General features: G+C 37.5%; 1 protein-coding gene across 5 annotated transcripts in view; it reads left to right on the top strand.

Annotated features, from left to right (window-relative positions):
- The window catches only part of Papola (poly(A) polymerase alpha), a 73,735-nt gene that overhangs the window by 48,286 nt on the left and 12,316 nt on the right, over nt 1–13,133 (top strand). For 3 of the 5 annotated variants that reach the window (XR_011367139.1, XM_069997624.1, XM_069997622.1), the window contains exons 16-19: nt 2,419–2,540; nt 7,666–7,808; nt 11,455–11,555; nt 12,013–12,233. Coding sequence is in view for 4 of the 5 variants with exons in the window: in XM_069997624.1 (XP_069853725.1) it covers nt 2,419–2,540; nt 7,666–7,808; nt 11,455–11,555; nt 12,013–12,233 (587 nt within the window). In the remaining variant the exon portion in view is untranslated. The remainder of the gene's footprint in view (nt 1–2,418; nt 2,541–7,665; nt 7,809–11,454; nt 11,556–12,012; nt 12,234–13,133) is intronic. The other 2 variants (XM_069997625.1, XM_069997623.1) reach the window with 1 other exon arrangement.

The raw sequence follows: 13,133 nt of genomic DNA, 5'->3' as shown, positions 1-13,133 counted from the left end.
CTAGCCTTGAGCTGAAGACCTGAGGGACAGCGCCCAGGCCCAGAGTTCAGGCCCCACGACGGACCCAAAAAGAAAAAAAAAGTTCACAGTCCATACAGTCCATAGGTTTTGGAGACAGTCATTAATAGCATTAGGAAATACTAAAGGTTGCAGTACTTGGAACAGCATTTGCTAATCACCAAACATTTTTCAGGGAACCATTGATACCCATAGTAGCAAAAGTAAAAGGTGAAAAATCACTAATGAAGTTAGGGATGTTAGATGAGGGTTTTTTTGGTTATTGTTTTGTTTTGTTATTGTGGGTTGTGGGGCTTGACCTCGGCCTAGGCCCTGTCCCTGAGCTCTTTTCCTCAAGGGTAGTGCTCTACCGCTTTGAGCCACAGCTCCACTTTTGTTTTTGTTGTTGTTGTTGTTGTTATTGGTTATGGGACTTGAACTCTGGGTCTGGGCTCTGGCCCTGCGCTCTTCAGCTCAAGGCTAGTGCTCTACCTCTTGAGCCACAGTGCCACTTCCAGTTTTCTGGTGGTTAATTGGAGATAGGGTTTCACAGACTTTACTGCCTGGGCTGTCTTAGAACCATGGTCCTCAGATCTCAGCCTCCTGAGTAGCTAGGATTACAGGTGTGAACCACCAGTACCTGGTGTTAGATAGGTTTTAATACCAGTTATACGGACCACTTACAGGAGGTTTGGGACTTTTAAAGTTGCAGGTGAGGGAGTATAATTTTCTGCTTTCCTCTTTCTTTTGGCTTGTTTGTTGTTTCTTAAATTTTGCTGAGCCATATGTTTCTCTCTTTTTCTCTCCCTTTTCTCCTCCTTTTCTCCCTCTTCCTTCCCCCCTCCTTTCCTTCACTCTCCCCCACTACTCCTCCCTCACTCGTGTGTGTGTGTGTGTGTGTGTGTGTGTGTGTGTGTGTGTGTGTGTGTGTGTGTGTGTGTGTGTGTGTGTGTGTGTGTGTGTGTGTGTGTGTGTGTGTGTGTGTGTGTGTGTGTGTGTGTGTGTGTGTGTGTGTTTGGATTTGAACTGAAGACCTTGTACTTGTTGTCCTAATACTACATCATTAGAGCTAGCCTCAAGTTCAGGACGTCTGATTCTTGATGTTTGCTTTTTCTTCTAATTTTTAGTTAAATTTAAGTTACTGGGCTTAATTTTCATTATGCTTCCTACTCAGTTTTTGCATAGTATTTCTCCAGAGTATGTTTTATGTTTTTTATTTTTCTATTCTCTGTACTAGAATGTTAATCCTGTAAGGCTCAAGTGAGACTTTTAATTTTTTTAAATTTTTTAAATTTTTTAAATTTTTTGGGTTCAGTCGTGGGGCCTGAACTCTGGGCCTGGGTGCTGTCCCTCAGCTCTTCAGCTCAAGGCTAGCGCTCTACCACTTGAGCCACAGCGCCACTTCTGGCTTTTTTCTTTTTGCTTATGTGGTGCTGAGGAATCGAACCCAGGGCCTCAGGCATGCAAGGCAAGCGCTCTACCACTGAGCCAACTTCCCAGCCCCCAGTGAGACTTTTTTGTCTTAATTTATTTCCTGCTCTATCTCCAGGAACAACATTGTGAATGTGGTCTCAATATAGATACACAACCAGTGTTTGTTAAGATAACTGACAGAAATTTCCTGTATGGGGAAAATTTATGCTTACCCATTTCTCACATTTCTTTTTGACCTGTTATCTCTGTTATTTGAATTATATAAATATCTCATTTTTATCATTCCTATACAAGGGTATATTTAGGTACACGTTTTAAGAAGTTAGATATTCATTGTGTTTTATGTGTTACATAAGTGGTGTAACATGTATATTACACTAGTAACATTAAAAGGCACAGGTTAAAAAATAGTTTTCCTCCAAGCTACTACTTAAAGCACTGAATTATATCAGATTAGGGATAGGCCTTGATCTGATTTTTTAGGCTGAGATATGAGGATCACAGTTCAAAGCCAGCCTGGGCAGGAAAGTCTGTGAGACTCATCTCTAATAAACCACCAGAAAATTGGCAGTGGTGCTGTGGCTCATGTTGTAGAGCACTTGCCTTGAACTGAATAGTTCAGAGAGAGTGCCCAGGCCCAAAGTTCAAGACTCATGATGAACATAATAAACATAAGAAACAACAATAGACTTTTTAAAAGATGATGTACAGAGAGGGTTACACATAAGTAAAGAGTACATTGATTTTTGGACAATGACACCCTTTCCCTCGCTCTCTCCCTCCCATTCCCAATACAAGTTGTATAGTTCATTTTCAATATAGTACCTAGTGAGTACTACGGATGCATTTATTTGATCTGGTAATTTTATTGATAAAGCAATATTGGTATTAAAATAAAAGAAATCCCTAGTTGGAATACTCTCTTCTGAGTTTAAATCTGCCTTACTTAAAATGTTTGTATTTTTGTAACAATTTCTAATTGTATAGTTTATAGGCAAGCAATAAACAGCAAGATGTTTGAGGTGGATATGAAAATTGCTGCAATGCATGTAAAAAGAAAGCAACTCCATCAGCTACTACCTAACCATGTGCTGCAGAAAAAGAAAAAGGTAAATTTAGAAAGTACCTAAACAGCATTGCTAACATAATGTTGTATGCATCTAGCCTGTCAGTATTTCAGAACTTAGGTTTAGTTAATAGAACATATTGGAAATTAATGCCAGTAGTAAAGAAGTCTGTTATGGAATAGTTTCAATATATAATATCATGCTCTAATCAGTTTTTTTGTTTTTATATTTGCCTCAAACTTCAGAGAGATTACTGGTGATGCTTCATATCTTTATTTTGTTCATACCTGGATTCTCTTTATTTTAAAAAAGTCTTTTTTTTTTGCCATTAAATTTCTACATGTCTGAATTCTTTTAAACAGAAAACAATCCAAGTAGTCTGGTTACATGTGGATAGAACACATTGCATTTTCAAATATAAATGGATTTTGTGTGTGTGAGTGTGCATGTGTGAATGTGATATATCTATATAGTTTAAGCATTAAAAGATATGTTTGGCATGTTGTTATATGTCTGTAAATCCTGGCTTGAAGAGGCTAATGCAGGAGGATTGTGAGTTCAAGGCCAGCCCCCCTTAAAAAAGAAAGAAAATAAAAGTTAGTGATTATAAAAGGTGAAATGTTGTGGTGTTTATGCTTCCTTTTGAATTACTTATGAGACATTTACCTGCTCTAGGCTTGCAGAGAGCATACTGTGATTTTTTAGTATATAGGTAACAATCTTATTCTGAAGTGATTTCAAAAATAGAGAACTTACACAGCAGTGGAAGTAATTTAGTAGAGCTGCATATATTAGAAAAATGGACACAGATTCTTAATATGAAAAGCTTAAACACAATTTGTTTAGGGGAGAATATAAAAGAAAACATGTTACAGTGATAATCACTGTATTCAGGGATGGTAACTAGGCCTGGAGTTGAGAAGTTGGAAATGAATTTAATATAAAAGAAAAATGAGCTTTTATGATGTTTTGTTTCTCAAAACACAGTAAATGATAGCATTGAAATTAAGCATGAGGTCTCTGGAGTATAGATTCAGGCTCTGCTGCTTTATCTCTAACACTCATACAATTTATCTAGCAAACATTTTTTTTTTCACTGCTCTCATTGATAAAATAGGCATGATTTTTTTTTTTTGGGGGGGGGTCCGGTTGTGGGGCCTGAACTCTGGGCCTGGGCACTGTCCCTCAGCTCTTCAGCTCAAAGCTAGTGCTCTACCACTTGAGCCACAGTGCCACTTGCGGCTTTTTTCTTTTTGCTTATGTGGTGCTGAGGAATCGAACCCAGGGCCTCATGCATGCAAGGCAAGTGCTCTGCCACTCATCCACCTTCCCAGCCCCAGGCATGATATTTTTACCTGAGTAAATAACTATGTTAAGAGTACTGCCTAACACAGGACTTGCTTACACTGGCTTCTGTTACTGTGACGAATTGCCGTCAGTTAAGCTTAAGAATGGGTATAATGATATTTGGGTAGTAGTGAATGTCTGAAATAACTTTTTTTTTTTTTTTAATTGAAGGTAGGGTCTTGTTGTGTAGCCTAGGCAGACATTGAGCTGGTGATCCTCCTGTTTTAGCATACAGAGTGCTGGAATTCTAGGTGTATGCCACCATTCCAATCCTAAAGGATTGAAACATTTAGGAACTTAGATATGATGTTTTCTTTGACAGTGCTGGCTGTTAAACTTACAGCCTCATTTTGCATATGCTAAGCAGGAGCCATATATACTCAGAGCTAATACAATATTGCCGATCTGTTAAAGCAGTTAATTAAGCAGAAATTTGCAATGTATAAAGGTACATACACGTTTTATTTTCAGAAGTGATTGGAAATAGATTATTAGCTATTTGTTTTATTAAATGTTAAACTTGTCATTAAGTAAGTTAATACTTGGAGTAAGTAAATAGCTTAACTGTATTTTAATATGTTTTATATTAAGGTAATATTTCTGTATGTATAATCAACGTTGAATAATACAGAGTTATTTGTGATTAGGATTTTATTGCTGAAAAACATTTATGAAACCTAATTTCATTTTGTTATAATTGGTCTTAGTATTTTAGTTTATATACTTTTCCTTGTAATCATACTTTTTTTAAACTAATGTTCGTTAATTTTGCCTTTTTTGTTATTCAAGTAGCTGTACAAAGTTTAAAGGTTTCTAGTGCCACGTAACATTTTTTTGACCTATCCTTGTTTTGTGCTTACCTATATTGCTATCATCTAAGTTACCATTTTAGTGACTGTTCACTGTTACTTTGAATGGCTATGGTATTCTCTGAAATAATTTATTTTTATTGTTAAAATAGTAACCAGTGTCTGGGACTCTAAATGCATGAACATTTGCATGTAGCTTCTGTTCAGCTAGTTTATAAAGCACTTGTTGTCAAGTTGTTTTTTTTGTGGTTAATACTCTAGCCAGCATGTTGGTAGAATTTTTTAATAGAAGCAAGTTCAAGAAACTTGCTCAAAGTCATATAGTAAGAGCTTGAGTTTTAGATCTATGTATGATTGAAACATATGTGTACTTGTTTCTCTAGTATGTTTTTTGTTTCATTTATTTTTTATTAGAAAATTTGGTAGAAAATTATTTGGAAATGATCCCTAGTGGTGGCACAGTAGTCACCTGGCCATGCTGGTCTCTCTATAGAATTCAGTATGCTAATTAAGTGTAAGTACTTACTGAATAAATCCTTCTGATGTCTGATGAAGAGTAAGGTTGGGAACATTTTCAATAAGAATTGTTACCCATTTCATATATTAGATGCTTTTATTTTATAACTAAATAGTAACTTCTAATCTTTTACAGATTTTTTTTTTTTTTGGGGTCCGGTCGTGGGGCTTGAACTCTGGGCCTGGGCGCTGTCCCTCAGCTCTTCAGCTCAAGGCTAGTGCTCTACCACTTGAGCCACAGCACCACTTCCGGCTTTTTTCTTTTTGCTTATGTGGTGCTGAGGAATAGAACCCAGGGCCTCATGAATGCAAGGCAAGCACTCTACCACTGAGCCACTTTCCCAGCCCCTACAAATTCTTACCTAGTTAGTACTTTCTTCTTTTTTCTGGACTGGGTTTTTTGAGTCAAGGTCTCTCTATGTAGGCCTGGGTCTGGTGATCCTACCAAGAGTTGGGATTACAGGTTTGTGCCACCATTCCTGCTATTTGATCTATTTTAATTACATTTGAGTTCTTTTTAGGGGTAAGTTTCTGAGGCCATTTCTCAAGTGGTATAGCGCTTCAAGCTCTGAGTTCATCCTCTAGTACTGCCACAATTAAAAAAAAAGATTAGAATTTAATCTTGACTTTGGGGCAGCTGAATGCTAAACCACACCCACATTGGTATGGGGGTATATTTCAGTGGTAGAAAGTTTATGAACATTTGAGGACCTGAGTTTGATCCACAACACAGAAAGCAAGCAAGCAAACAGACAAAAAACCCAAACCAAAAGTTTCTGTAGAGAAGTAAATACTGAGGTTAGATGTTTTGGGGGAAGTAATGAAGCTAAGGGAATCTGTAATATAGTAGTAACACTTGGTAGCAAAAATTAATATTGTAGCCAGTGCTGGAGACCCATGTCTGTAATCCTAGCTACTCAGGAGGCTGAGATCTGAGGATCACGGTTCAAAGCCAGCCCTGGCAGGAAAGTCTGTGAGACTAAAACCACCAGAAAACTAGAAGTGGCGCTGTAACTGAAGTGGTAGAGCACTCGCCTTGAACTGAAGAGCTGAGGCCAGGCCCAGAGTTATACCCCCACAACTGACCAAAAAATAACAATATTGTGTCACTTACCAATTATCTTTAACTCCATGAAAACATTCATGTTGTTTTTGTTTTCTTTTTGAGTCAAGTTGTTTCCTGCATTGCCTGTTTTGAAGTGCTTTGACTTGAACATTAAATTCTGTATGTGGATATTTTTATAGTTTTCAGAAAATTTTTCTGCTTTTGTTTTTCACAGGATAATACACACCACTAAACATACCATTTTGAAATCTAAATTGGATTTAGAAAACTAGAAATCTCTTGCTTTTATTAAGAGAGGCTTATTTGTTCAAAATATTAATGAGTAGGCTGGGAACGTGGCTCAGTGGTAGAGTGCTTGCCTAACATAGGAGGCCCTGGGTTTGATTCCTCAGCACCACATAAGCAGAAAAAGCCAGAAGTGGTACCGTGGCTCAAGTGGTAGACCTGTAGCCTTGAGCTGAAGAGCTGAGTGACAGTGCCCAGGCCCAGAGTTCAAGCCCCATGACTGACCCTCCTCCCCCCAAAAATACTAATGAGTGACAATAAATTATATTTGATAATTCTGTAAATTTGTATAATTTCTTATGTTTACTGTGGATAATTTGGAAGCTATAAATAGTTGGTATGATTATGCATCTTTGTTTCCCTATCATTCTGGAGACCAAAGCAGAAAGGATCCTTAGAGCCCAGGAGTTTGAAGTTAGTAGCCATGGGCAGGAGGGTGATTTTTTCTTTGCTTTGTTTTCCCTTCCTCCCTTCCTCCCTTCCTCCCTTCCTCCCTCCCTCCCTCCCTCCCTCCCTTCATTCCTTTGTCGGTTGTAGGGCTTTAACTTAGGGCCTAGGCACTGTCCCTGAGCAATTGTTCAAGGCTAGTAATCTACCGTTTTGAACAGCAGCTCCACTTCTGGTTTTTGAGTGGTTAATTGGAGATAAGAGTCTCTTGGGGACTTTTCTGCCTTTGCTGGTTTGGAACTGCGATCCTCAAATGTAAGCCTCCTGAGTAGCTAGGGTTACATGTGTGATCCACTAGCACTTGTGTGAGGGTGATTGTAAAAATCACTTCTAATCCCACTTGCAAGAAGTAGGCATTTAATCCTAACATGTCATGTTTATTAGTTGCTTACAGTTGTTTATGTGTTTTCACATTGCAGTGATTTTTAGTTTGCATTGTCTTATAGTGAGTATTCATGCTCATGTAATACTTTTCTTTCATTTAGGAATGGTATAGTTAAGTCAAGAGGCATGTGACTCCCAAGTCTGCCTTTACACTGAACTATGGCACTTGGGGTTTTTATAAACATACTGATCTGTGTCTTTTAGTAAAAATCTTATGTAAGTGAAGGGTGTTTTTTTTTGTAATTCAAATATCTGGCTGGAAAAAATAATCTGGTTGGCATAGTCATTTAATTAAATACTGTTTTGATTGTAGCATTCAACAGAAGGAGTCAAGTTAACAGCTCTGAATGACAGCAGCCTTGATTTGTCTATGGACAGTGATAACAGCATGTCTGTGCCTTCACCTACTAGTGCTATGAAGACCAGTCCATTGAACAGTTCTGGCAGCTCTCAGGGGTAAGCAGAGAATCTGAAACAGGCTACTCTCATTCTCATCATATGTCATTTGTTTACCCTGTTAAATTTATTCCACCTCTTGGTATTTTAATTTTAATTTTTATTAGCATAAATTAATTGTACAAAATAATAGGCTTCATTGTGAGATTTTCATAGATGCACAAAATGTACTTTGATCATAACCCCTTCATTAAACTTCCACCCCACAGCTACCCATTCCACTCATGTTCTTTTAAACTGCAATTCCTAGTTTTTGTGTCAGTAAATATATTTGTATACTAATGTATATGCTTGATTTTCATTTTTTGGAACTGATACCCCTTGACTTATCCTTATTTAGACAGTTAGGATAGAAAGAGTGAACTGTTTGGAATGCTAGAAGAGACAAAAGTCACAAAAGCATTTTTCTGTCTTCAAGCTGCTTATCATAACTTTGGGGAACTTGGGGAACTTGTTTTATAAAACCATTAATGATTAAATAATAAGCTAAAGCAAAGAGAGTTGAGGGGGCTGGGAGTGTGGCTTAGTGGTTCAGTACTTGCCTAGCATGCATGACAGTCTGGATTTGATTCCTCAGTACCACATAAACAGAAAAGAGCCAGAAATGGTCCTGTGGCTCAAGTGGTAGAGCGTTAGCCTTGAGCACAGAGAGGCTCAGGGACAGAGCCTAGCAAGTGTGAGACTCTTGAGTTCAAGAGTACTACTGATCCCCCCAAAGAGAACAATATCGATATAGGATTAGAGCTATAAAATTAAAGCATAAAACCATATGTACATGACTTGCTGACACTAACTAGGGATCGAACCCAAGGCGTATATATAGTTTATAAAGTATAAAGACAAGCACTCTTAACCCTTTGAGCTATGCCCACAACCCAATAAAGCTATATTTCTGCATAATGTCTATATGTCTTTGTAATGCAGCTATGTACTATTTCCTGTTATTTATATCCTATCATACCACCATATTTTCAAAGGGATTTGTTAAGAGTAACTCCCTAGAGTGATAATGTTTTCCACTGTCAAGATTATGTTTCAACTTAAGCCCCTTGAAGAATATGCTAAAAACTGCATTTGGAAGTCTTTCATACTTTAATTTTTGTTGTTGTTGTTGTTGTTGTTTGTCTGTCATGGGGCTTGAACTTGGGGTCTGGGCGTTGTCTCTGAGCTCTTTTTCTCAAGTGCTCTACCACTTTGAGCTACAGTATTACTTCTAGTTTTCTGGTAGTTAATTGGAGATGAGTCTCATGGACTTTCTTTCCTGGGCTGGCTTTGAATGGTGATTCTCAGATCTCAGCCTCCTGAGTAGATAAGTTTACAGGTGTGAGCCACCAGCACTAAAACATATTTCAGTTCTTAAGAAACAGTTTTAAAATTTGTCAGTTAATGTATAAGCAGTGGCAAAGGTAGAATTAGGGGATGATTTTATTGAGAAATGGAAAATGAGTGATGTTACATTTTTCCTTTGGCTATTGTGGATGTGGTCTTTTGGGTTTTGTTTTGTCAGTTTTAGGGCTTGAACTCGGTGCATAGGCACCGACCCTGAGCCTCCTTGTGCTCAGGGCTAGTGCTTTACCACTTGAGTGGGATCTGGCTTCCGGTTTTTGAGTGGTTAATTGGAGATAACAGTTTTATGGACCCTTTCCTGTCCAGCCTGGCTTCAAATTGTGATCCTCAGATCTCAGCCTCTTGAGTAGCTAGGATTATAGGCATGAGCCACCAGCTCCCAACTTGTACATGGTGTTTTTAAACTAATCAATTCTAATCTGAAGACATCAGGCCTGGCCTCCTGAACATGCTGGGGAAGTTTGTCATTGTCAGAGTTCCCAATTTGTAGAATACCAAACTAACATGTTGTCATTTTAGTATGGATAGGGCAGGTGAAGAAGCAAACACTTTAAATAAGAATTGAGGGATTTTGCATACATACATACATACATATATATATATGGATGGCACATATATATATATATATGTCTCTCTCTCTCTATATATATATACACACACACACACACATTTCATCATATTTCACAGATTTAGCTCTGAGATTGAGTTTCTTGGGATAATACTTCAAAATTATTCATTATTTGTATCCTTAAGTGCCTTATCCCATCCTAATAGGTTTCCTGATTGGTATCATCTACTTTGACTCCATTTAATCTAAAGGGTACCTGGGTACCCAAGAGTTACATAGCTTTAAAGGTGACCACTTTCTTTGGTTCCATGTGAAAGCCAGGCACTAAAACTTACGTCCGCACCTTTCAGGCTTCATTATTCATTCTCAAGAGTGTGAACAGTAGCTGAGGAGAGTAAGCACTTTCTGCTTATATTTTTCTTTCAGGACTTTTAAATTAGAAAAGAAAAAAACCCCCTCATGGGCCTGTTTAAGTTGTAGGCTGTGTTTAAATGGTAACAATAGCATTAACAATTAGTTAAGGCCAAAAAGTTGAGATACAGGACCTGTAGGAGTGGTAAGTTCATAGATCATAGATGCTGAGACCTGGGGCATAGAAACGTATTGAATTTTTTTTTTCTGGCTTGATTAACTTTTAATGTACATAGTTCTTTGACCCCCCCCTCTCAATTCCAGTTAGTCTTGGATTATTTATTTATTTATTTATTTATTTATTTATTTATTTATTTATTTATTTATTTATTTGTCAGTTGTGAGGCCTGAACTCTGGGCCTGGGCATTGTCCCTCAAGCTCTTCAGCTCAAGGCTAGCCCTTTACCACTAGAGCCACAGGGCCACTTCTGGCTTTTTTTTTTTCTGCTTATATGTGCTAAGGAATCAAACTCAGGGTCTCATGCATGTGAGTCAAGCACTCTGCCACTGAGCCACCTTTGCAGCCTGAAATTTTTGATATTGATGAGTCTAATAACAATCTCAGTGTATAGAAGAGAAGTTAATGATAGAGGTATGCATGTCTCTAAATTTGAAGCCATTCCTATCTGATGATCTTGTTTGTTTGAACTAGGAAGCACGATCATTTGCTGAGATGGGCATGCAAAAGCAGATGATACACTTTGGAGAAAGGGGGTAAAGAAGGCATAAGATAACTTCTAAAGTAAAATACTCTTGTTATTTGAGAATATTGTTTATCCTGGGCAACTGGATGAGCTTCTAGGGCTTCTTCATGTACCCATAGATTTTTGTATACAGACATCTCAGACCAGTTCCTTATGATTTTTTTACATAAAATTATGTTCTATACCAAACCAGTTAAGAAAACAGATTTTTAGTAATCCTCTTTAGAGACTTGGTAGTCGCTGACCATATAAAACAGTTTAAAATTTTAATAGTATGTGAAATTACATACTAGCCATGTTTCATATATGGATATAGAATTATATATTAGCCATGTTTCACATATGGAAATAGCTGCATCTTTATAGAGTATACAGTACTTAATAGCACAGAATAGCAGATATTCATTACTACAGTAAGTTCTGTTGGACAGTATTATTTTATAGAATGTTTGTATGCTTTTGATTGTTAGACTTCATCATTAAGGCCAGTTGCTAAATAAAGCATATGTATGAGAAGTAAAACCAAAGAGACAAGTCTGTATAAAATATAGTTACTAAGGTTTAGTTTATACTTTTCAGTTTCCTTTTTGTACTTTATTATTGTTATTATTTTTAGCAGAAACAGTCCTGCTCCAGCTGTGATGGCAGCATCTGTGACCAACATACAGGCTACTGAAGTTTCTGTGCCACAAGTAAATTCCAGTGAAAGCTCAGGGGGTAAGGAGACTGGTGTGACAGACTTTTGATTTCTTAGAAATAATTGGGTTAGGGCTGGGAATGTAGCTTAGTGGTAGAGTGTTTGCCTACCATGCGTGAAATGCTGGGTTTGATTCCTCAGTACCAATAAACAGAAAAGGCTGTGGCTGAAGTGGTAGAGTACTAGTCTTGAGCAAATGAAGCTCAGGGACAGTGCCCAGGCCCTGAGTTCAAGCCCTAGGAGTGGCAAAAAAAGAAGTAATTGGGTTAAGCGTAATTTTAAAGAAGAGGGTAAGTATTTGAAATATATTTTTAAATACTCTTTATTATTTGCATGTAAAGTTATGAAATAAAATTCAGATAAAGGCTTCTAATTTATTTTAATGAGTATATATTTTTGTGTTTATGTGTTTACTGCTTTGTGTATGTGTTTTGTTTTTGTTTTTTGGTTTGAGACTCACATATACTTATTGTTTAGGTACATCGAATGAAAGCATTCCTCAAACTGCCACACAACCAGCCATTTCTCCACCACCAAAGCCTACGGTCTCCAGAGTTGTTTCCTCAACACGTCTGGTAAACCCACCACCTAGACCTTCAGGAAATGCAGCAACAAAAATATCTAATCCCATAGTAGGATTCAAGAGAACATCCTCACCTCACAAAGAAGAAAGTCCCAAGAAAACCAAAATAGAAGAGGTATGTGGGTGTGGGTGTGCATGCGTGGACATAGAAATATATTAGCATGGCAAGACCAACTTGTTGCTTTTAAATCCAGTGGGAGAAAACCTTCAGCCAGCCCAAAGTGAGGAGGAACAGTAGAAAATACTTAGTGTGTCTGGGAGTCTGGAGTGGTCCAGTACCACTTTTTAATCTTCCTTTTATTTTCCTTCTGGTTTTCTAGTGATTTATTGGAGTTCAGAGTCTCATGGACTATTGCCTGGGCTGGCTTTGAACGTAATCCTCATATCTCAGCCTCCTGAGTAGCTAGAATTACAGGCGTGAGCCACCAGCACCAGGCTTGTTTTTATGTTTTTTATGTTTTCTTTTTTGTTGAGTTTGGTACTTATACATGCTAATGAGCAAGTGCTATTCCAGTGAGCTGCACCCATTTCCTGTGCCAGTGTTTTAAGTATGTGTACTCTTTTTAGTACATTAAATGTCACCTTAATGTGTTAATATTTAGTGACATCTTTACATTTTATTTACTCTTTGGCCCCTTTGAACATCTTGTATATTTAAGATGGAATTCTTGTACTGTACTTAGTATTACAGGATAACATGGGTTCTGGGGATCCACCTCAGGGCCTTGAACATGCTAAGTATACAATAATACCACTGAGCTATACTTCTAGTACTTTGGTGTTTTGTGTATATGTTTAATGATTGAACATTAATTTGTGATCTTGAATCAGTAGTTTTCTAACCTTTACTTTTTATAGTAGCTGGCTTACATTAACACAATTTGAAATAATTTTAGGAAAACCATTAAAAGCATATATTGATTTTAAAAGACTTATATGTTTATATAAGTTTATCTGTTTATATGTGCTGTGGCATCAGAATGGAGGGCATTGGATATGCTAGGCAGGTGATCTC

Source organism: Dipodomys merriami, unplaced genomic scaffold (assembly GCF_024711535.1).
Source record: "Dipodomys merriami isolate MVZ:Mamm:240054 unplaced genomic scaffold, mDipMer1.0.p SCAF_50, whole genome shotgun sequence".
Classification (NCBI taxonomy): Eukaryota; Metazoa; Chordata; class Mammalia; order Rodentia; family Heteromyidae; genus Dipodomys; species Dipodomys merriami.
Note: the sequence above shows the minus strand (reverse complement) of the source record. Positions and strands in the feature narration are given on the sequence as shown.